General features: G+C 56.7%; 1 protein-coding gene across 2 annotated transcripts in view; it reads right to left on the bottom strand.

The window, feature by feature from the left end:
• Positions 1-671: 671 nt before the first annotated feature.
• The window catches only part of WDR4 (WD repeat domain 4), a 30,464-nt gene continuing 13,057 nt past the window's right edge, over positions 672-18,078 (bottom strand). For both annotated transcript variants that reach the window (XM_030914636.1, XM_010383179.2), the window contains exons 4-11: positions 15,390-15,546; positions 14,228-14,340; positions 11,308-11,368; positions 7,354-7,452; positions 6,239-6,303; positions 5,248-5,431; positions 3,801-3,870; positions 672-1,701 (exon numbers count right to left, since the gene is read on the bottom strand). In XM_030914636.1, the coding sequence (XP_030770496.1) occupies positions 1,508-1,701; positions 3,801-3,870; positions 5,248-5,431; positions 6,239-6,303; positions 7,354-7,452; positions 11,308-11,368; positions 14,228-14,340; positions 15,390-15,404 (801 nt within the window). In that variant the 5' untranslated portion in view covers positions 15,405-15,546 and the 3' untranslated portion in view covers positions 672-1,507. The remainder of the gene's footprint in view (positions 1,702-3,800; positions 3,871-5,247; positions 5,432-6,238; positions 6,304-7,353; positions 7,453-11,307; positions 11,369-14,227; positions 14,341-15,389; positions 15,547-18,078) is intronic.

An 18,078-nucleotide genomic window follows, 5' to 3' on the forward strand; every position in this document is an offset into this window, starting at 1 on the left:
GCGTTCCTAAGAGTTTATTCTCAGACAATGAAATGTGAATTTCATGATTTTCATGTCACGAAATATATTTTTAATTTGTTTTCAACCATTTTTAAAATGGAAAAAAGCCATTCCCAGGCCATCTATCAGGCTGTGGGCGGGATGCAGCGCATGGGCCTGTCTGCCGGCCCCTATCTTAGGTGAAGACGCCAGCAAGGCAGACCTGAACCTCTCCTAAAACCAAGACTTTCAAAGCAGACTATGGACGAGAGAGCATGCCCTGTGCCAGATGCCCCAGCAGCGTGAAGGAGACCAGGCTGCTCGTACAGGACGGTGGTCCAGCGTGGCCCCCGCCTTCTAAAACCCCTGATCCCCAGCAGAGAGGAGTGGGCCTCAGCTTTGCAGACAGCACTGTTTCCAGATCAATGTTAAAAGGAAAACAAGGCACTTATGAAAAATTTGAAGCATTCCAGCTTTGGATACACAAAAGTATTCCAAGTCCCCAGCGATACCCCACATCAAAGTCATCGCCAGCATGAACCTGTTCCTGTGTGGAGACTTCATCACTGGAGAGCAGGTAGGAGCCGGCCTGAACGAATTATGTGATGCACCCAAAAGCCTGCCCACTGCAGAAGCCTCTTCCCAAATCACGCAGTGCACACCTCACTCACATACAGGCCAGGCACCCAGGCGTTTTGCTTGGTACATTATGTTGCCGCTAAACATTCCTAGGAAGTTGCGAAGGTTCATCCTTGCTGATTGGTGACTGAAATTCAGCAACATCCCTGCGGCTCTGCAGTGTGTGCCAAGGTCAAATCTAATCCCGACGACATCCTCAATCACCTTCCAGTAAACCGGGTGCCAGCCGGGCCCGTGGGCTCACACTTCCTGAAACAAGTTCACCGTCTGCCCCAGCGATGCCGGACAGAGCTCCCTGCGACTCCGAAACACATTTCTCTCTTCCCACAAGGGAGCCACTCTCCAGGAGCAGCTCCTGAACACAAGGGGTATGGCTGGGGCTGGGGCTGGGGCTGGGGCGGGCTGAAGCATTCATGCTGCGTTTCAACAGCCTGTGCGGCGAGCAGCTACTGTGGGGCAGTGCATCACCTGGACGCTGAGACAGCGGGAACAACATGAAAAAGTCCACCGTGCCAGAAACATCAGCCCACAGATGCTCCTAGAGGAAGATGCAGCAGACATGAAGGGCAGATGAGAACAGAAGAAACACAGACAGCTGCCGCCACCACAGGCTCGCACGCGGCCTCCAACGTGAAAAGGAAGTGCTTCAAGAGTTTCCACTCCACCGGTCTGGCTTCCCTTCAACCAGAAAGGGGGCACAGGCACCCAGCAAGAGCCTGTGCTGGTGACATAGAATGTTCTTTCTAGAGCCCCAGGGGACAGTCCCATCCTCTGAGCTGGTCACAACTGACCTCACCTTTTCCTTCTTGAAGGGAGACGCCAGGATGCAGGGGAACAAGTGAAAAAGCTTTTTCTAATTTGAGGTGAGAGGCACCACTGACCGCCACAATCAGCAACTCAAGGCCGCCTCCCCAGGCCTCATCTTCTTGGCCTGCCCGTTGGGCCCAGGCGGGGGACTCCGGCGCCGCTGCTTCTTCTCCAGCTGCTGCTGCACTCTCTCCTCTTTCTTCTTCAGGTAGGAGGTCATGTTGTCGAACGTGGCCTTGTAGAGACTGCTGAAGTTGGCGTCCGCACCGGCAGAGCCTGTGACGGGGGAACAAGGACAGGTGCCAGGTGGGGCAGGAACATGGGACTCGGCCACCACAGTGGGCCCCCTGCAGCAGGGAGTTACTTTGTGACACCCGGAGTCCTCGGTGGACCGTGGAGGGCATCTTCCGGGATGGTTCCCCATGGTACCCACCTCCTGGCACCCACACCCTGGCTGGACCTGAGGACTGCCTCCTAACAGAACGGGGCAAAGACGAAAGAATGTAACGGAAACCAGGGTACCAAGGCTGGGCCTCCACCATGCTCCACCATGAGCACTCTCTGCTCATGCGCCCAGGGAAAGTCAATACTGCACCATGTGCCGCCCAGTGAAGCGGCCCAGGTGGCAGGGGATCGGGAGCAGCGGCTTCTGGCCAACAGCCAGAGAGGCCCCCTGTCCTGCCAACAACCCGGACTGAACGATGTCGGGCCCTGCCTGGTGAAGTTGAGGTGGCCACCTGCAGAGACACAGCTCAGCTGAGTCCGGACCCCTGACCCACAGCAACAGTGAGATGGTCAGGGTGGGGTGCCTTAAGGCATTGAGTGTGGGAGATCACGTTCTGCAGCCACAAGGAATGGACATGGATTTCATCTACTTTATCCAAGTGCCAAGGATTGGGGGGCAATGACTGACCACAGGCACACAGAGACAGCCACAGCCTGGCCAGGAAACCACAGGCCTAGCCGGTAACTCACGCACCAGCCATTGCCTGAAGCCTGTCCATCCGGCAGGTGGCGCAGCCTTCCCGCCCCTCCAGCGACTCTGCTGCTTGTGGGACACTCGAGCAGCAGCCCTCCCCCATCCCTCTCCCAACAAGCCCCCAAGTCTGCACCAGGAACATGCCACTCTATCTATGAAACATCTCAGGAGAGTGAGCCCAGGCTTTGGCCTGAGAATGTTGTGCAAGGTGACACTCAACAGGTCCGTGCTACCTGTGGCCTACAGCACGGGGGCCATGAGCACTGCAGATGCCCAGCCACGAGCACTGCCGCCTGCAGTCCCTGACACAGCCGGTGACAGGCCCACTCGGAGTGTTCCTAAAGCAGATCCCAACCACCCCGGAGGAGGGGGCCCAACCCTGACTGTCTCAACCCTCAACATCCTAAGCAAAGCAGGAGGCAGAGAAGCCTCAGAGGCAGAGCCAGTGCGCCACCACCACTCAGGAAGCTTGGCAGAAGGCGGTCAGGCCACCATCAGCGGAATTCCTCCGACCTGCGTTTCATTCCCTCCAGAGCTCCAAGGAACCTCAGTGCTCGCTGGAGCGGGGTCTGGCTTTGCAAGACCTCCTCAGGGCAGCACTTCTTGTCATGAATGAGGTACCTGGATTCCGTGCTGGGCTAACCCATCCTGCAGACACCATCACCTCCAAGACAGTGCAGTGCTGGCACCATGGCGCACCCAGAACTACAGTGCGCCGTGTCCCCCGAAGGCAGCGTGGAAAATGTTCGTCCAGCTCCTCCCTCAGCCCGGCTGCTCTCCTTCCTGCAGCCGCAGCCACACAAGTTGCTGACCAGATTCCCTCCCCTCAGCTGAATGTTCCCATCAGGACAGTGACCATCCAGCCCCTGCTCAGCCTCCTGAACACTCCCACGGCCTCTGGCTGGATCCCCACCTGACCTCCCAGTGGGGCCCTGCACTTGCTGACGCCCGCTGTCGTGGGATCAATTCCCTCAACACCATGGACCAGGCCCAAGGCAGCACAGTACCCGCTCCCTCTGGGAGCCACCAGATCGTGGACCAGGCCCGAGGCAGCACAGCGCCCGCTCCCTCTGGGAGCCACCAGATGCCAGCCCTGCCCTGGGGACCTTCAATGCCCAACTCTGAAGGCAGGTGGGGAGCGGGGGATGCTGCTCAGACCCTGAGCCCCCGGTTCCTGCGTGGCTGTCGTTAGCCTGACTCCCATGGAGGGGGTCCTCCTCCTCCTGTGCGCCACCCTCCTCCTGCCCTGGCCCGCCTTCTGGATGGGGACACAGGCTTACCCTCCCTCTTGATCTACACACCGGGGCCCTCGGGCGGGTCACAGTGTGTGCTTCTGCTTTCTCTGGGGACCACGCTGGGTGTGACCCCCAAGGGCAGCCTGCACCTGTGCTCTCACCTTCCAGCATGGCCCAGTTCCCACGAAGAACACCAGAGATTTTCTTTAACACGGCGCTCTCAGGAACAGACTGCAGGTGACAAACGGAAAACCTTCATCAGAAAGAGGCAGGCCTGGAAACCCAGCACCAGGATGCAACACACACTGGCCAGAGGCTTGCAGGGGAGGTCCCCGCCTGGTGCCTGGTGACCCCCATTCGCCTTCCATGAAGACCTGGGGAGGCAGCACCCACAGCTGGCCCATGATGCCAGGGTGAGCTCTTCACACCCAGCTCATCAACCTCAGGGTTCCAGCAGGTGCAACAGGCACCCACTGGGGACATCATGTGGCCCGCCACTTCTTAGGTAAAAAGAACTGGATGGCTTAAAAGTGCTTCCAGGCCAGGCGCGGTGGCTCACGCCTGTACTCCCAGCACTTTGGGAGGCCAAGGCGGGTGGATCACCTGAGGTTGGGAATTTGAGACCAGCCTGACCAACATGGAGAAACCCCGTTTCTACTAAAAATACAAAATTAGCCGGGTGTGGTGGCGCATGCCTGTAATCCCAGCTACTCGGGAGGCTGAGGCAGGAGAATCACTTGAACCCAGAAGACGGAGGTTGTGGTGAGCCAAGATTGTACCACTGCACTCCAGCCTGGGCAACAAGAGTGAAACTCAGTCTCAAAAAAAAATAAATAAATAAAGTGCTTCCAAAGTGCTCAAATGAGCTTTAGTAAATGGGTACCTACTCCACTCAACTATATAGCAACCCCGTGAGACAAGGGGCGGGCAGGGGCATTGCTCCCATGTTACCAGTAGCGATGCAGACAAGGTACAGGGCTCGCCCCGTCCCCCAGCAAGGAAGCAGCTCAGCCCACCGCCCTTGCCTGGGGATCCCACTGTCTCCCCGGAGGAAAGCAGCTCAGCCCGCCGCCCTTGCCCCCTCCTTTACCCGGGGCTCTACGTGCTCCTGAGTGCTCAGCCCATGCCCCAGGCCCGAGGTTGTGCTAACCCAGCCTTCAAGTGTTAGTCTCAGACACCCTAGCCACACTGAGTGCCAACTTCATCACTAAGTGTGGTGTGAGGGGCACACTCTCCCGAAAAAAGAACATCTACAGACATCACCACACGGGATAAGCCAGCTAGGCACCAGCTCCCTTCACCCACAGTGGAAACCCCAACCACTGCCCCTCAGGACACAGACCCTGGGTCCCAGAAGTGGCTGAGTTGAAAAAGGCTCACGTTTGGACCCAAAAACCACAGCTGCCGCCCCACACCCGGAGGCTCATGGAACAGGAGGGCACAGGACATCAGGAAGGTGCCGAGGCTCACCTGCCACTGGTCGCCCACAGGCTTATGGAACGGCAGGGCATAGGACATAAGGCAGGTGTCGAGTCTCACCTGCCACTGGCCACCCACAGGCTTATGGAACAGCAGTGCACAGGGCATCAGGAAGGTGCCGAGTCTCACCTGCCACTGGCCGCCCACAGGCCTGTAGAGCACCAGGGGGGCTTCCTGGCAGTCCTGGAGCACCCACAGGCCCTGAGTCTCCTCGAAAGCCACGTCCCACACTTGGTGCTGGAGCGCCAGCTGCTGCTTGTATACCAGCTGCTGTCTGTGGGCGTCCAGCTGGAAGATGTAGACCACAGGAGTGCTTGCATGAAGAAAGAGAGCACGATTACTAGGACTGCAGGCCCACAGTCACCACTCTGCAGCCAGCACCCCAGACGGCACAGCCCTCACCGGCACCACCTCAGGAGAGCCTGCGCTAAAAGCCCCAGCTGCGCCACTCCCAAGTGCTGGTGCCGGGGAAACCATGGGGTGATGCATGCTCGTGGTTTAAGTCCTAAGCTCTGGGGAGGCTTGTGATGCAGCAATAGATAACTGCACAGTACAGGCGGGCAGGGCAGGAGGACGCCTGCCCTGGGCTCAGGCACAGCTCTCCTCTCACATCTGTGTACTTCTAGAACGAGCTAAAAGACCTCCCCAAGTTGTCATAAGGACAAGATGCAAAGTGCCGAAAGCACCAAATAGAATACCTTTCCTGACACACCGAGGCTGCTCGGGAAGAAGCAGCAGAACTGCACTCCACCCCTAAACCCACCTTGTCAGCACCGCCAACCCCAGGGGGGGTCCCATCCAACCAGCCCCGAGCAGGGAATGAGGTGACACCACCGCGACTGGCCCAGGGGAAAGTCTGTCATTGCAGAAGGCCAGGCAGAGGCTGCTGATGCTCTTTACGCCAGGGGAGTTCAACGTCAGGTTGAAGAGCACTGGCTGAGAGGGGCCCCCACCCTCACGCAGCAGCAGTCATCAAAAGTGACATTCTCGGGGGAGGTGCTGGACCAACACCACCACCGTCCAGGACATCTTCATTAAGGACGTGGGCCAGTGGCCAACCCCCTAACTCTTCCCCCTGCAGGTCTGCAGAACCGGAGGCCATAGAGGTGCTGCCGCTTACCCGTCGCACAGAAGCGCCACGCAGTTCTCCTGGCACCAGAACGCAATCCTGGACGCAGCAAACCTCTGAAAGAAGCAGCCCATTAATTTCACGCCAGCTGCAGGGGCCCGACGCTGGGCGCTCTGATCCAACAAGAGCAAAACCGAAGGATGCTCACGCCCCCACATACCAAGGAAGAGGAAATAGCGCTGGAACATTCTGGAATCAGCAGAGAAAGGAGGGGAGCCGATTCCCTGTTTCCCACGCAGATGGCAAAAGCCCCTCAGTGGCTCTGGCACTCCCTACAGGGCCTGTGACAGCCTCCAAAGCCAACAAAATGGGTCAGACAGTGAGGAGAGGAGGGAGCGGAGGACACAGGGGAAAGGAAGAGACAAGAGCTACACACACAACTGCCCTGTGAGCTCCCACGCTTCCTAGCAGAGGAAATAGTAAAAATGAAGAAGAGGCCGGGCACAGTGGCTCACGCCTTTAATCCCAGCTACTCAGGAGCCTGAGGGGGAGGTTGCTGTGAGTCGAGATAGCACCACTGGACTCCAGCCTGGGCAAGAGTGAGACTCCATCTCAAAAAAAAAAAAATTTTTTTTTAAATGAAGGAAACTTCCAGTAACCTGAGTCCACGTGAAGCATGGAGGAAAAGGCCTGGTCCTCTCTTACATGGCTGCCTGGCAGGGGGCAGAGGCCACACCACACAGTTCTCCAGGAAACAGAACAGACCGTGTGGCGGGAAACTTCGCCAAGGCCTGGGCTTTCAGGGCATCATGAAATTGCTCCAAGCTGGCCGGAGAATGCTGGGGTGGGCCTGGTCCCGCCCCTGCCCCATCTGGCTGGCAGACCCACAAAGGTGCATGCGCAAGCACTTCCACTCCTTCCACTTCAGAAAAGAATTAGAGGTCTTCCTGTACGTTAACTGTTTGCATGCAACGGTGAGACAAATTATTTCCCCCTGATGTGACTAGCCACCTTCAGCATTTGAACTATGAGATTTCCCTCACACAGGAAGAAGCCTGGCATTGAGAGCAAACGCTTCCAACGGCGAAGTGCCTTTTCCACTCAAGCCAAGCGACTGCAGGTGCCTACAAGCACTCAGTTGCCCAGAAGTGAACAGAAGCAGCTACCTGGGGGGCCTGGGGGTCCACCAGCTCCTGTAGACTGGCCAGGTGACAGCAGTGCAGCTGGCGGCCGCTCCTGTACTCCCAGAGCCTCAGGGTGCTGTCCTGCACACACCAAACACACAGGTTAGCACACGGTCGCAGGGCTTCCATCAGGCAAGGTGACAGAGAGGACAGCTGCATGTGGTTGGGGGTCCACTCAGTGACAGCCACGCCACCCACCTTCAGGAATTAAAGGCTCTCTGCTCTGACTGCATAAATCAGTCATGCAAATCATCCAGAATAACAGTGGGGAAAGGAAGGTGACCAACCGCCTGTTTCTCGAGTGCCAATATGCCCAGGCAGATGACAAAGCCAATGAGGCAGATCCCAGCAAAATGAGCCAAGGCCACCAGACGGCCAGGCTGTCATCTGCCAGGAAGCCAGACCGCATCTGCTGTGCCCGGGCCAGGCGCAGACACAGGAATGCACACAGGTGCAGACACTACACTTCAGCAATCATGCATTCCCACAGGGAGACACGCGTGGCCTCACGAGCACGTGGCCACTGTTCCATTTCACTAAGAATGACAGGAAGGACATGGTCATCGGCAACCATCCCATGGCGACTGGTACAACCCTTCCGGAAGCCAACACGGGAACCAAGAGCTTCCACGCTCTAAAACCACCATAAATGGAAAAAAGGGTTTCTCTTTTTTTCTTGGTTTTATCTGTTGTTATTTTTTTGTTTAATTGAAATGGGGTCTATGCCACGCGGCCCACTGCAGTGCAGTGGCTATTCACAGGTTTGCTCCTGGCTCACTGCAGCCTCTGACTCTCAGGTCCAGGCAATCCTACTGCCTCAGCCTCCGAGTGGCTGGGACCACGGTAGGAGCCACCATACCTGGCTTAAAAAAATTCATTACAGCACTAATTAAGTGGAGAGAAATAAATCAATACTCACTAAATCTAATGAGAGAGTGTCTGTGCACTATCTGTAAGTATTTTTAAAAGACTAAATGAAAAAGATGAAAAGTAAATACCCCAAACAGCTAACAGTAGATGCATATCCTCTGGGTACCGAGGTAAGAGTGGATGTATGAATGCACACACACACACAGGCATGCACACACAGGCACACACACACAGCTTGCCACAAATGTGGCAGATAAACATGGAACCAACACACACATCTACAGGCATTTCACTCACCTCCAACCTCTCTATGATGACAAGAAAAAGATGTTTAATAACCATGAACCCACTGAGACAAAGACAACAGGCAAGAAGAGAAGGCAGCCGTGGAGAGGCGGCAAGGAAACCTGGGGACTAGAGGCCGGGGAACAAACCCGCCAGCCACAGAGAAGCCCGAGAGGTGCCAGGACCTTCCGAAGACCAAACTGGACCAGGCAGCTGAAGGCCAAGGTGGTGAGGGGAGCTGTCCAATGTCTTTCCAAAGAGAAGCAGGACCTGCCCAATGCATCCTCAGGCCCAAAGTCCAGGCCAGCAGAAGGCTCTGGGGAAACGGAGCCAAGAGGCCCTGTCTTGAGGATGCCAAATACCCACTGAGGAGAGGGCCACCTAGCCCCTTCGCACTCACCTCCCAGAGCCCCAGGGGACAGACCTGGGCAAGAGTGAAGGCCGGGACACTGACCACCCAGAAGAGACCGACTGGCCCACACGTTCTACGGGGTCCGCAGGCAAGGGGCTGCTGCCCACACTCAGACACCTGCTCTGAAGCCCCTCGGGCCCCATCCTGGGCGCACGCATCCAGCCTCTGAGGCCGACGGGTGCTGATTCCCACCACACACAGGCAGACGGGATCGCCAGACATCCGACGACAACCTCCAACGAGAAAGGCGGCCACACACTCCAGAGAAGGGGATCAAACACAACGCCAGGAACAAATCGAAGAAAGACAAGTCCACGCTCATCTCAGGAGATGAGAGACACGTGCGCTATCCGAGAACGGGTGGCTGCAAAAAAGAACGTGCCGAGAGCAAGAAAGAACTGAAGATTCAAAATAATCCTCATAAAACTCAAGTCTCCACAGAAGGCTGGAAGTCAAGTTGAGGTAATCTCCCAATTAAGACTATTCCTAAAGGAGCAGAAACACGAGACTGAACAGGAAAGAAAAGAAATCAGAGAATTATGGCCGGGCACAGTGGCTCTCGCCTGCAACCCCAGTAGGTGGAAGTGAGTGGATCGCTTGAGGTCAAGAGTTTGAGACCAGCCTGGCCAACCTGGCAAAACCCCATCACTACAAAAGTATAAAAAATGAGCGGGCCGTGGTGGTGTGTTGCCTGTAATCCCAGCTACTCGGGAGGGCTGAGGTGGGAGGATTGCTTGAGCCCGGGAGGCAGAGGTTGCAGTGAACCGAGATCACGCCACTGCACTCCAGACTGGTTGACAGAGGGAGACCCTGTCTCAAAAAAAAATAAGAATCAGAGAATTAAAGTGGTTCAACTAACACAAGCTTTAGAAAAAGCGAGCAGGAGGCGGGGGTAGAGAACAGAAAGCAATTATGTAAGAAAATGCGCCAGGTCGGAGGACACTGGAGATCACGGGCTGCATAGCCAATTCCTCTCCGGGGTCCACCAAGTCACCTCAGTGGCTTCGACATCACACACTGGGGCAGAGAAGGTCCTCCGGGCAGAAGGACAGCCCAGCTGTCACCCCACGGACCCCCGGCAGACGGCTGCAGGCTTCTACAGGAAAAGCGAAGGGAAATCCACAGGAGCAGCCAGCGGGAGAGCAGAGTGGGCAAGGCCTCTCAAGCTCCGAGGGAAACCGTTTCAACCAGGACTTATCCACCAAACTAACAACCAGGCCTCAAAAGGAGATTAAAGGTATTTCCAGAAAGGCAAAGTCAGAAAACACCCTCCTCGCGCCTTCCGGCAGCTACCAGATGACACGTTCCACTCAAACAAAGCAGTAAGCCATGAGGGACAGATGGGGCCTGGGGAGGCCTCTCTGCCCGTGGAATTCTCCTCACTATTATAAAAAGACTGGAAGGTGCACAACAAAACGCTGACGAAGCCTGACCCTGACCCTGACCCTCTGGGGACTGTGGCCACACTTTTCTTCTTCTCTCAGGGCACATGGCTGTGCGTTAAAGAGCAGGAACAGCAGGCTTTGAATGAAGCCCAATCAGAGAAGAAATGTAGGAGCGGCTGGAAGGTCCATTAGCCATCCTGCCACACCACACAAGGGACCAACACAGACAACACAGGGAAGGGCAGCGAAGAGGAAGGTGGTGGTATGCGGGCAACAATTCCACAAGAGGACACAATCAGACCCTGTGAGGAATCCGAGGCCCTCACTTTGGCAAAATCACTAACAATCCTTCTAATGTATTCCTCAGAGGAGACACGTCTCTCATCACTGAACCGTAAGGCTTCCAGGACCCAACTGCTAGGACACAGAAGTTGTAGCCAGCAAGTAAAAATGCACTGTGGTAACCCGGGTGCGGGTGCTTGAACCTGTGGTCCCAGCTACTTGGGAGACCGAGGAGGCACATCACTTGAGCCCAGGAGTTTGAAACTAGCCTGAAAAAATGTAGCAAGACCCCATCTCAAAAAGAAAAAAAAAAAATGCAGCCCGTAACGGGACGGACTGAGACCCCTCCAGGAGTCAGACACGCCCCCATCTACTGTGTCTACCTGAGATCCTGATCGCCGATACTATCGCAGACGGAGCAGCCACCCTCTCAGAAGGGAGCCTTCCACACACCTGTTCTAGTTCATCCCACGTGTGAACACACAAGCACCTGCACACGCCCCCACACAGTCCTGAATGAGCAGCACGAGCGGGGAGCGAGCCACAGGCAGCTCTAAGATTCGAAAACAAGCACCATCTAGTGGACAGCCGTGGACACCCAGGAGCCAGCGATCCAGAGGGGCCAGTTCCAGGAGGCGCCCACCCCAACCTCCCCGCAGGCTCAAGAATCCAGAGGTGAGTGACGCTGGGCAGAACACTTACCCCCGAGGAGGACAGAAGCAGTCCGGGCTGAGTGGGCACCACGGAGATGCGGCTCACAAACCTGTGAGGGCGAGAGAGAGAAGCAGAGTCAGCTAGCCCAGCACCCGCGGGGATGGGAAGGCCTGGGGAAGCCGCCTGTTTATCTAAGGAAGAGAAGCGTCTGCCCCAAACCGCCCCCCGATCCAATAAAAACAGCCAACATGGGAAGTATCTGTTAACCCTAACCTGGTTAAGCAGGTGAAGGCCCCTGGACACGATCGGGGAGGTGAGTGAGGTCATTCCTGGGTCCCCAGCAGCACAGCAACCTCTAAGCCAGGCTGCTCCTCAGCCATGCCTGCCAGAGACCCAAGCACCTCTGTGCCCCTCTGCAGCACCCTCTGCAGCAGCTCTGCTCAGCGGCACCTCCATAGGCCCCCCCAGCACCCACCCTGGCCCAAGGCACCTGCACTGTGATGAAAGGAGCCTTGGGGGAGACTCAAAGACACAGCACACAGCGGGGAGGGAGGAGGGAGGAGGGAGGAGAAGCAGCCAAGCCCCCAGACAGATTCCTATCAGGGTCCGACAGCCCCTCAGCAACAACTCTGAGTGACCTGGCCAGAGAGCTGTCTCTGCTGAGCCCGGCCCAGTCCTCCTGTGGGGCTTGGCCTGCAACAGCAACGGACCCAAAGTCATAGGCACCCTCCCATCAGAACAGCCGCGAAGAGTGACCTAAGCAGCCCAGCTCGCCCAGAAACCCATCTGGCTCGGGCACCTACAAGGGTGACAAGGCTCCTTTTCTTCCCGCTCTAACACACTGACCTCAAGCAATCCCTCATGCACGGGGTTTCCAGGGACCCTGGAATGGGGTGGCTCGTGAGCCTCACTCCATCTCCGCCAGTCATGGCCTCTGCTACCTTGAGCTAGCCATGGCATGAGCTGGGCCCAGTCCTGCAGCCACCGCCCTGCATGGCACCACAGCACCGACAGCAGCCCACAGCCCAGGACAGATAGGGCACAGGATGCCCCATGCAGAGGGTACGAGTGGCCTCACAGTTCTCAACAGTTTGAAAGGGGTTTCACCATGGGTTTGAAACAAAAATCTCAAAAAATAATTATTCTAATCACTGCAGTATCTACTGAGTGCCTACTCATGCCAGGCACCACGCTGAGGGCTGCACACAGCAACAGGCCCAACCGACCCACAGAACCACTCAGACGTAGCGGGAGACGGCCAGTGAACCAACCTATACTGCAATGTCAGTAAAGGGTACGGAACAGTGCCATCCAGCAGAAATGCAGCTCCAGCCACACACGGGGGCCACGGGGGTTTGTTTTCAATTTGCCAGCCACTGTGTTGAAAAGTAAATGAGCAGGCCAGGCGCAGTGGCTCACGCCTATAATCCCAACACGTTGGGAGGCCAAGGCGGGGAAATCATGAGGTCAGGAGATCAAGACCAGCCTGGCCAACATAGTGAAACCTCATCTCTACCAAAAATACAAAAAAAATTAATCATTAAGTGTGGTGGCAGGAGCCTGTAGCCCCAGCTACTTGGGAGGCTTAGGCAGGAGAATTGCTTGAACCTGGAAGGCGGAGGTTGCAGTGAGCCAATATCGCACCACTGCACTCCAGCCTGGGCAACACAAGGAAGAAGGAGAAAAGAAAGGAAGGGAGGGGAGGGATGTAGTGGGGGGGAGGGGAGGGGAGTGAAGAAGGAAGAGAGCTATTGAAGTTAACTTTAATACTGTGTTTTTACTCAATATATCCAAGTGATGAGGCATTTCCCTAGAGGGGTGGGAAGCGTGTTCCCATCAGCAGAAACCTCCCTCACGTGCCTGGTGAGGCAAGGGAGCTGCAAAGACCCCAGCTAGAGATGGCGAAGGGGAGGGGCCCGGGGCTGCAGTCCAGAGAACTCCAGAGCCGGATCACTAGGGAACTAAATGCAAGTCAGAATAAGCTATCCCGAGGCACACACCAGTGACTGGCCTTCTTTTTTTTTTTTTTTTTTTTTTTTGAGACGGAGTCTCGCTCTGTCACCCAGGCTGGAGTGCAGTGGCCGGATCTCAGCTCACTGCAAGCTCCGCCCCCCGGGTTTTATGCCATTCTCCTGCCTCAGCCTCCCAAGTAGCTGGGACTACAGGCGCCCGCCACCTCGCCCGGCTAATTTTTGTATTTTTTAGTAGGGAAGGGGTTTCACCGTATTAGCCAGGATGGTCTCGATCTCCTGACCTCGTGATCCGCCCGTCTCGGCCTCCCAAAGTGCTGGGATTACAGGCTTGAGCCACCGCGCCCGGCATTGACTGGCCTTCTTAAACAGGAAACGTTTGCATCCGTTCAAAACCAGGAAAACACAGGTAACCTCAGCATTGAATTCCCTCCCTCCAATTTCTTCCACTGCCTCAAATAATGTATTTTAAAACATTTCAGCCAATTACACTAAGCACTTTTCCTCTGTGTAAATTCTAATGAGCCTTTTGTGTGAGAGAGAAACGGCACTCAGAAACACCTCCACATGGGTCCTGGCAGAGCTTGCTGCCACGAGAAAGGCCGCCGCCGGGCTGCAGAGGCTGCTTAATTCTTGGATAGCTGAAATCATGAAAGTTCGTCCTCACCCCCAACACAACCACCGCCCACCAACCAACAACTGCCAGGCATCGTGCAGGGGTCTCCACACTGAGACAAGGGTTTCCCAGAAACAAGCCCTCCCGTTCGGTCAGGACCAATGGGAAGTCACCGGCACAGACTACGGGTAACAGCGTAGAGTGAACCCCACCCTTTCAGGGCTTTGCAGGCAGCACCCATGCCACCTGCAGTGACCAAGCACCAGGGCTGCTGTCACCTGCGTGGGACCTCGCCAGCTACAGTGGCACCTGCTGAGCTGCAAGCTGATGCTGTTTTCAAAAAGAGCTTCTTTCTGCTGGAGGGGCAGGAAGGGGTACTCACTCTGTGTGTCCCAAGCAGAATGACTCGATGCTGTGGGGCGCTGCGGCCCAGCTGACTCGGATCTTCTCATCTCGGTCGGCAGTGAGGATGAAGCGGTCATCAGGACTCACAGCCTGCATCAACAGGAGCCAGAAAAAAAACAGATGCTCACCTGAGTCTTCCCGTATCCAGTCCCTCATGGAAGCAGGCAGGGGGGCTGCAGCCTGGCTGCCAAGAGGATGCGGCCTTCGAGGACAGACCAGCTTGGCTCCTCCCCTCCTCCTGTCCCTGCGTCTAATTGCTGGCCCTCCTTCTTCCTCCCCAGAGGGTCCCCGGTCACCTCCAGCCCTCACTCCTCAGCGCTAGAGCAGGCTTCTGGGGTAGGGCAGGGCCACCCCTGCCTGCCCATCTCCCGCATCTCGGCACATCCAGGCCCCACTCCCATTTCCACCCACCCCAGGCCTGCTGCACCCTCATGCCCAACACTGACTGGGTTGCCTTCCTGTCACACATGTCCCCACACCCAGCTGTCACCAAGTCCCAGTGAGGTCTCCTTGATACTCCGCACTCGCCACTGTTCCTGACTGTCCCTGCATGCGTCCAATCCCAGCTCTACCATCCGGGCTGTGGGCCTGGGCCCTCTGGAGCTCCACATGTTTGTCTGTGACACATGGGGCAGGCAGAATGGGGTGACAGGGGCTGCTGCGAGCAGTGCTGAGGTGATGCTCCTACAGCACCTGGCACAGCTCTGGGCCAAGGAGGCAGAGCCAGAGGCTCATGGCTGCACCTGCTCCTCCCACACCTTCACTTCCAATCTGGGGCCACCCCACTGGCCACCTCCTGCCTCACCTGCCTTCTTTGTTCTCCCTGCTGCCTGCTTCACCTTCCTAAATCCTGTTCCCACCTCTCCCCTGCTCCCAAATCTGCAGAAGGCTATCCCTGCTATGGGGGAGCCCTACTCTCCCCACCAGACGCTGGGGCGCAGACCGGGCAGACACTGACTCAGCCTGTACCCCACATACCATGCCCCCCAAGTACTGCATCTAACAGCATGGACAGGTGCCCCATCTGCCTGAGCCTTGACAGGGCAGACATTGACTCAGCGCATGCCCCACATACCGCGTCCCCCATGTACCGCGTCCTGCACCTACCATGTCCCCCACCTACCGCGTCCCCCACCTACCACGTCTAACAGCATGGACAGGTGCCCCAGCTCTAGATGGCCACACCCGTGTGGCTCCAGCACCGAAAAGGAGTAGACATCTCCCGACTTGTCGGCCACCAAGACCTTCTCCTCAGAGGCTATGAAGGTCAGGGCTGTACACCTCCTCGCCACGGTCCTAGAAGGCCAGAGAGACACCCCCATTAGCTTCCAGAAGCAGCGCAAGGTCCTTGACAACCCAGCAGGCCCTGTGGGCAGTGGTAGGCACCGGTACCTGACCATATGCTCTGTTTTCCAGCTGCTGAAGATGGTGCCAAAAAAATTAAGCAACGATAACAACTGGAACAAAGCCAGTGCCTTTGACAAATTTACTTTCACAACATTTTTCTTTAAGAAAATTGCTCCTAGCCGGGCACGGTGGCTCACACCTGTAATCCCAGCACTTTGGGAGGCCAAGGCGGGAGGATCACGAGGTCAGGAGATTGAGACCATCCTGGTTAACACGGTGAAACCCCACCTCTATTAAAAATACAAAAAATTAGCCGGGCATGGTGGTGGGCGCCTGTAGTCCCAGCTACTCGGTAGGCTGAGGCAGGAGAATGGCGTGAACCTGGAAGGCAGAGCTTGCAGTGATCCGAGATTGCGCCACTGCACTCTAGCCTGGGTGATGGAGCGAGACTCTGTCTCAAAAAATGAAAAGAAAAGAAAAGAAAATTGCTCCTGATGGTGGGATCTAGGTGGTGGATAAAAGGGTGACAAAATCCTCAACTTTCCTGTGTGTTTGAAAACTGTCATCAAGAAATGGGGAAATGGTTCCTTGACCCCACAGTCTTCATCGTACATTGAGGGAGACAACAGCCCTCTCCATAAATGCTGAGTGTGCTGGGGGCCACTGTCAAGGACAAAGGCAGGCACCAGCCTCCAGGGCCCCCCAAGCCTTGCTGCTCCCCTGACCTGCACTGACCCCTGCTGTCATTCTGCTGTGCCGGACCAGGAGCCTCAGACAGAGAGCCACGCCTCGTGCCCTACAGAGGGATGGAAGGGCCCGGCCACCCTCAGGGCAGGACCCAGCCCAGGGCAGCAGTGAGGCAGCACCCTACCCTCCTCGGGAGGAAGCGCCGCTACCCAGCGCGTGAGAGGCCTGCGCTCCCCACAGTCCACATCCAGATTAGCACATCCACGAATCCAACCCTGACCCAGAGCCATGGATGCGCCAGAGTTCCGGATGCAGCACGTCTGCACACTCGTTCCGTAAGAACCAAAGTCACAGTTCGCTCCCTCTCCTTCACCAGGGCTCAGGGCTACACTGCTTCCTGGGGCTCTCATTTCCACACCATTTCTACTGGAATCATCCCGTATTTGTGTCCTTTCCACAAGGCAGGAACCCATATGTTCTATTTTACATAGATATGAGTTGTAACACTGCTTCCCACACACGTAGTTAGCCACAGGGCCTCACCGTAGAACAGTGGCCAGCCCTGCTTCACCACCCCCAGGGCTGTGGCGGTGCACACTGCCCCATACACAGCCAACACCAGGCAGACAAGTACAGCGTGCCCAGCCCCTTGTGGCTGGAAATGCAGATGGAAGTTTCAGGAACGCTGTCCTCAATAAAGTCCCTGTTTCTCTCAGGGGCAGAGGGACAAAAGGACAAAAAGGGCAGGCAGGACCGTTGGGTCACACCCCAGCCTGGAAGCAGCGCCCCTCCTCCTCCCCGCAGCTGTGCAGCGCAGCTGCAGAAAGGAGGCAGAAGGGAAGCATAACAGGGTAAACACAGAGAAAACAAGGACAAAGAAGGATAATTACGCTCTGGGGCAAGATTAATCAGAATTCTCAGGGTGCACTGTAATTTAAACAAACAGCCCTGCACTGCGCAAGCAACACAGCCCCCAATGTCCGATGGGCTCATTAAGCAGCTGCCACAAACACTACTGTGCTGGCACAGAGGAGCAGCCCAAGAGGACGCCACGGGGAGGGGGGATGGACTTGGACTCACGGGGCGCTCATCCCCACAGCCAGGCTGGAAGGCATGTGGCACAGATGGCCCCCAACACCGCTCCTCCTGCCCAGCTCAGCAGAGGGCACTGCTCCTCATCCCTTTGTCCTGCCCCAGCCAGGGGCTCCCAGCCTCTCCAGCTGGGCTTATCCTGGCACCGATTCTAGGACGCAGCTGAGCCGTACTCGCGGGCTTGGGTGCTAGGATCCGAGGGAGGTCACAGAATGGGGCAGGTCATTGGACCAATGGCAAGCCGGCCTGTCACCCTAACTGAGGCACAACCCCACCCTCAGACCACCAGCCTGTGCAGGGTCTCGGGTCTCAGCACTCCCTCCACAGTCACTGGGTTCAGGGCCCAGAGACCAGCAGAACCCAGCAAGTATCCGCCTGTCTCCACAGGCCCCCCATGGGGGCCAGGCCCTCTGTCCTCTGCCGGAAGTCGAGTGGCTGAGCCCTGAACCCCTAGACTGAGTTGGCGCTGCCCCGAGCCCCCCTCCAGAGAGCCACCTGGGCAGCCCCAACAGGGCACTGAGGACGCCAGGCACCATCCACACCCACACTCCAGCAGCCAGGCACTCTCTCTCCATCCCATGGGCAAAGCGAATCCGATGGTTTCCCGGCTCGGCCTTTCCCACGTGCTGCCGCAGCCCTCACAGGCATTTTCGGAAACACTGACTCCACTGGAAGGATTTCTCCCTCATAAACACACATGTC

This window comes from Rhinopithecus roxellana, chromosome 13, assembly GCF_007565055.1.
Source record: "Rhinopithecus roxellana isolate Shanxi Qingling chromosome 13, ASM756505v1, whole genome shotgun sequence".
NCBI classification, from domain to species: Eukaryota; Metazoa; Chordata; class Mammalia; order Primates; family Cercopithecidae; genus Rhinopithecus; species Rhinopithecus roxellana.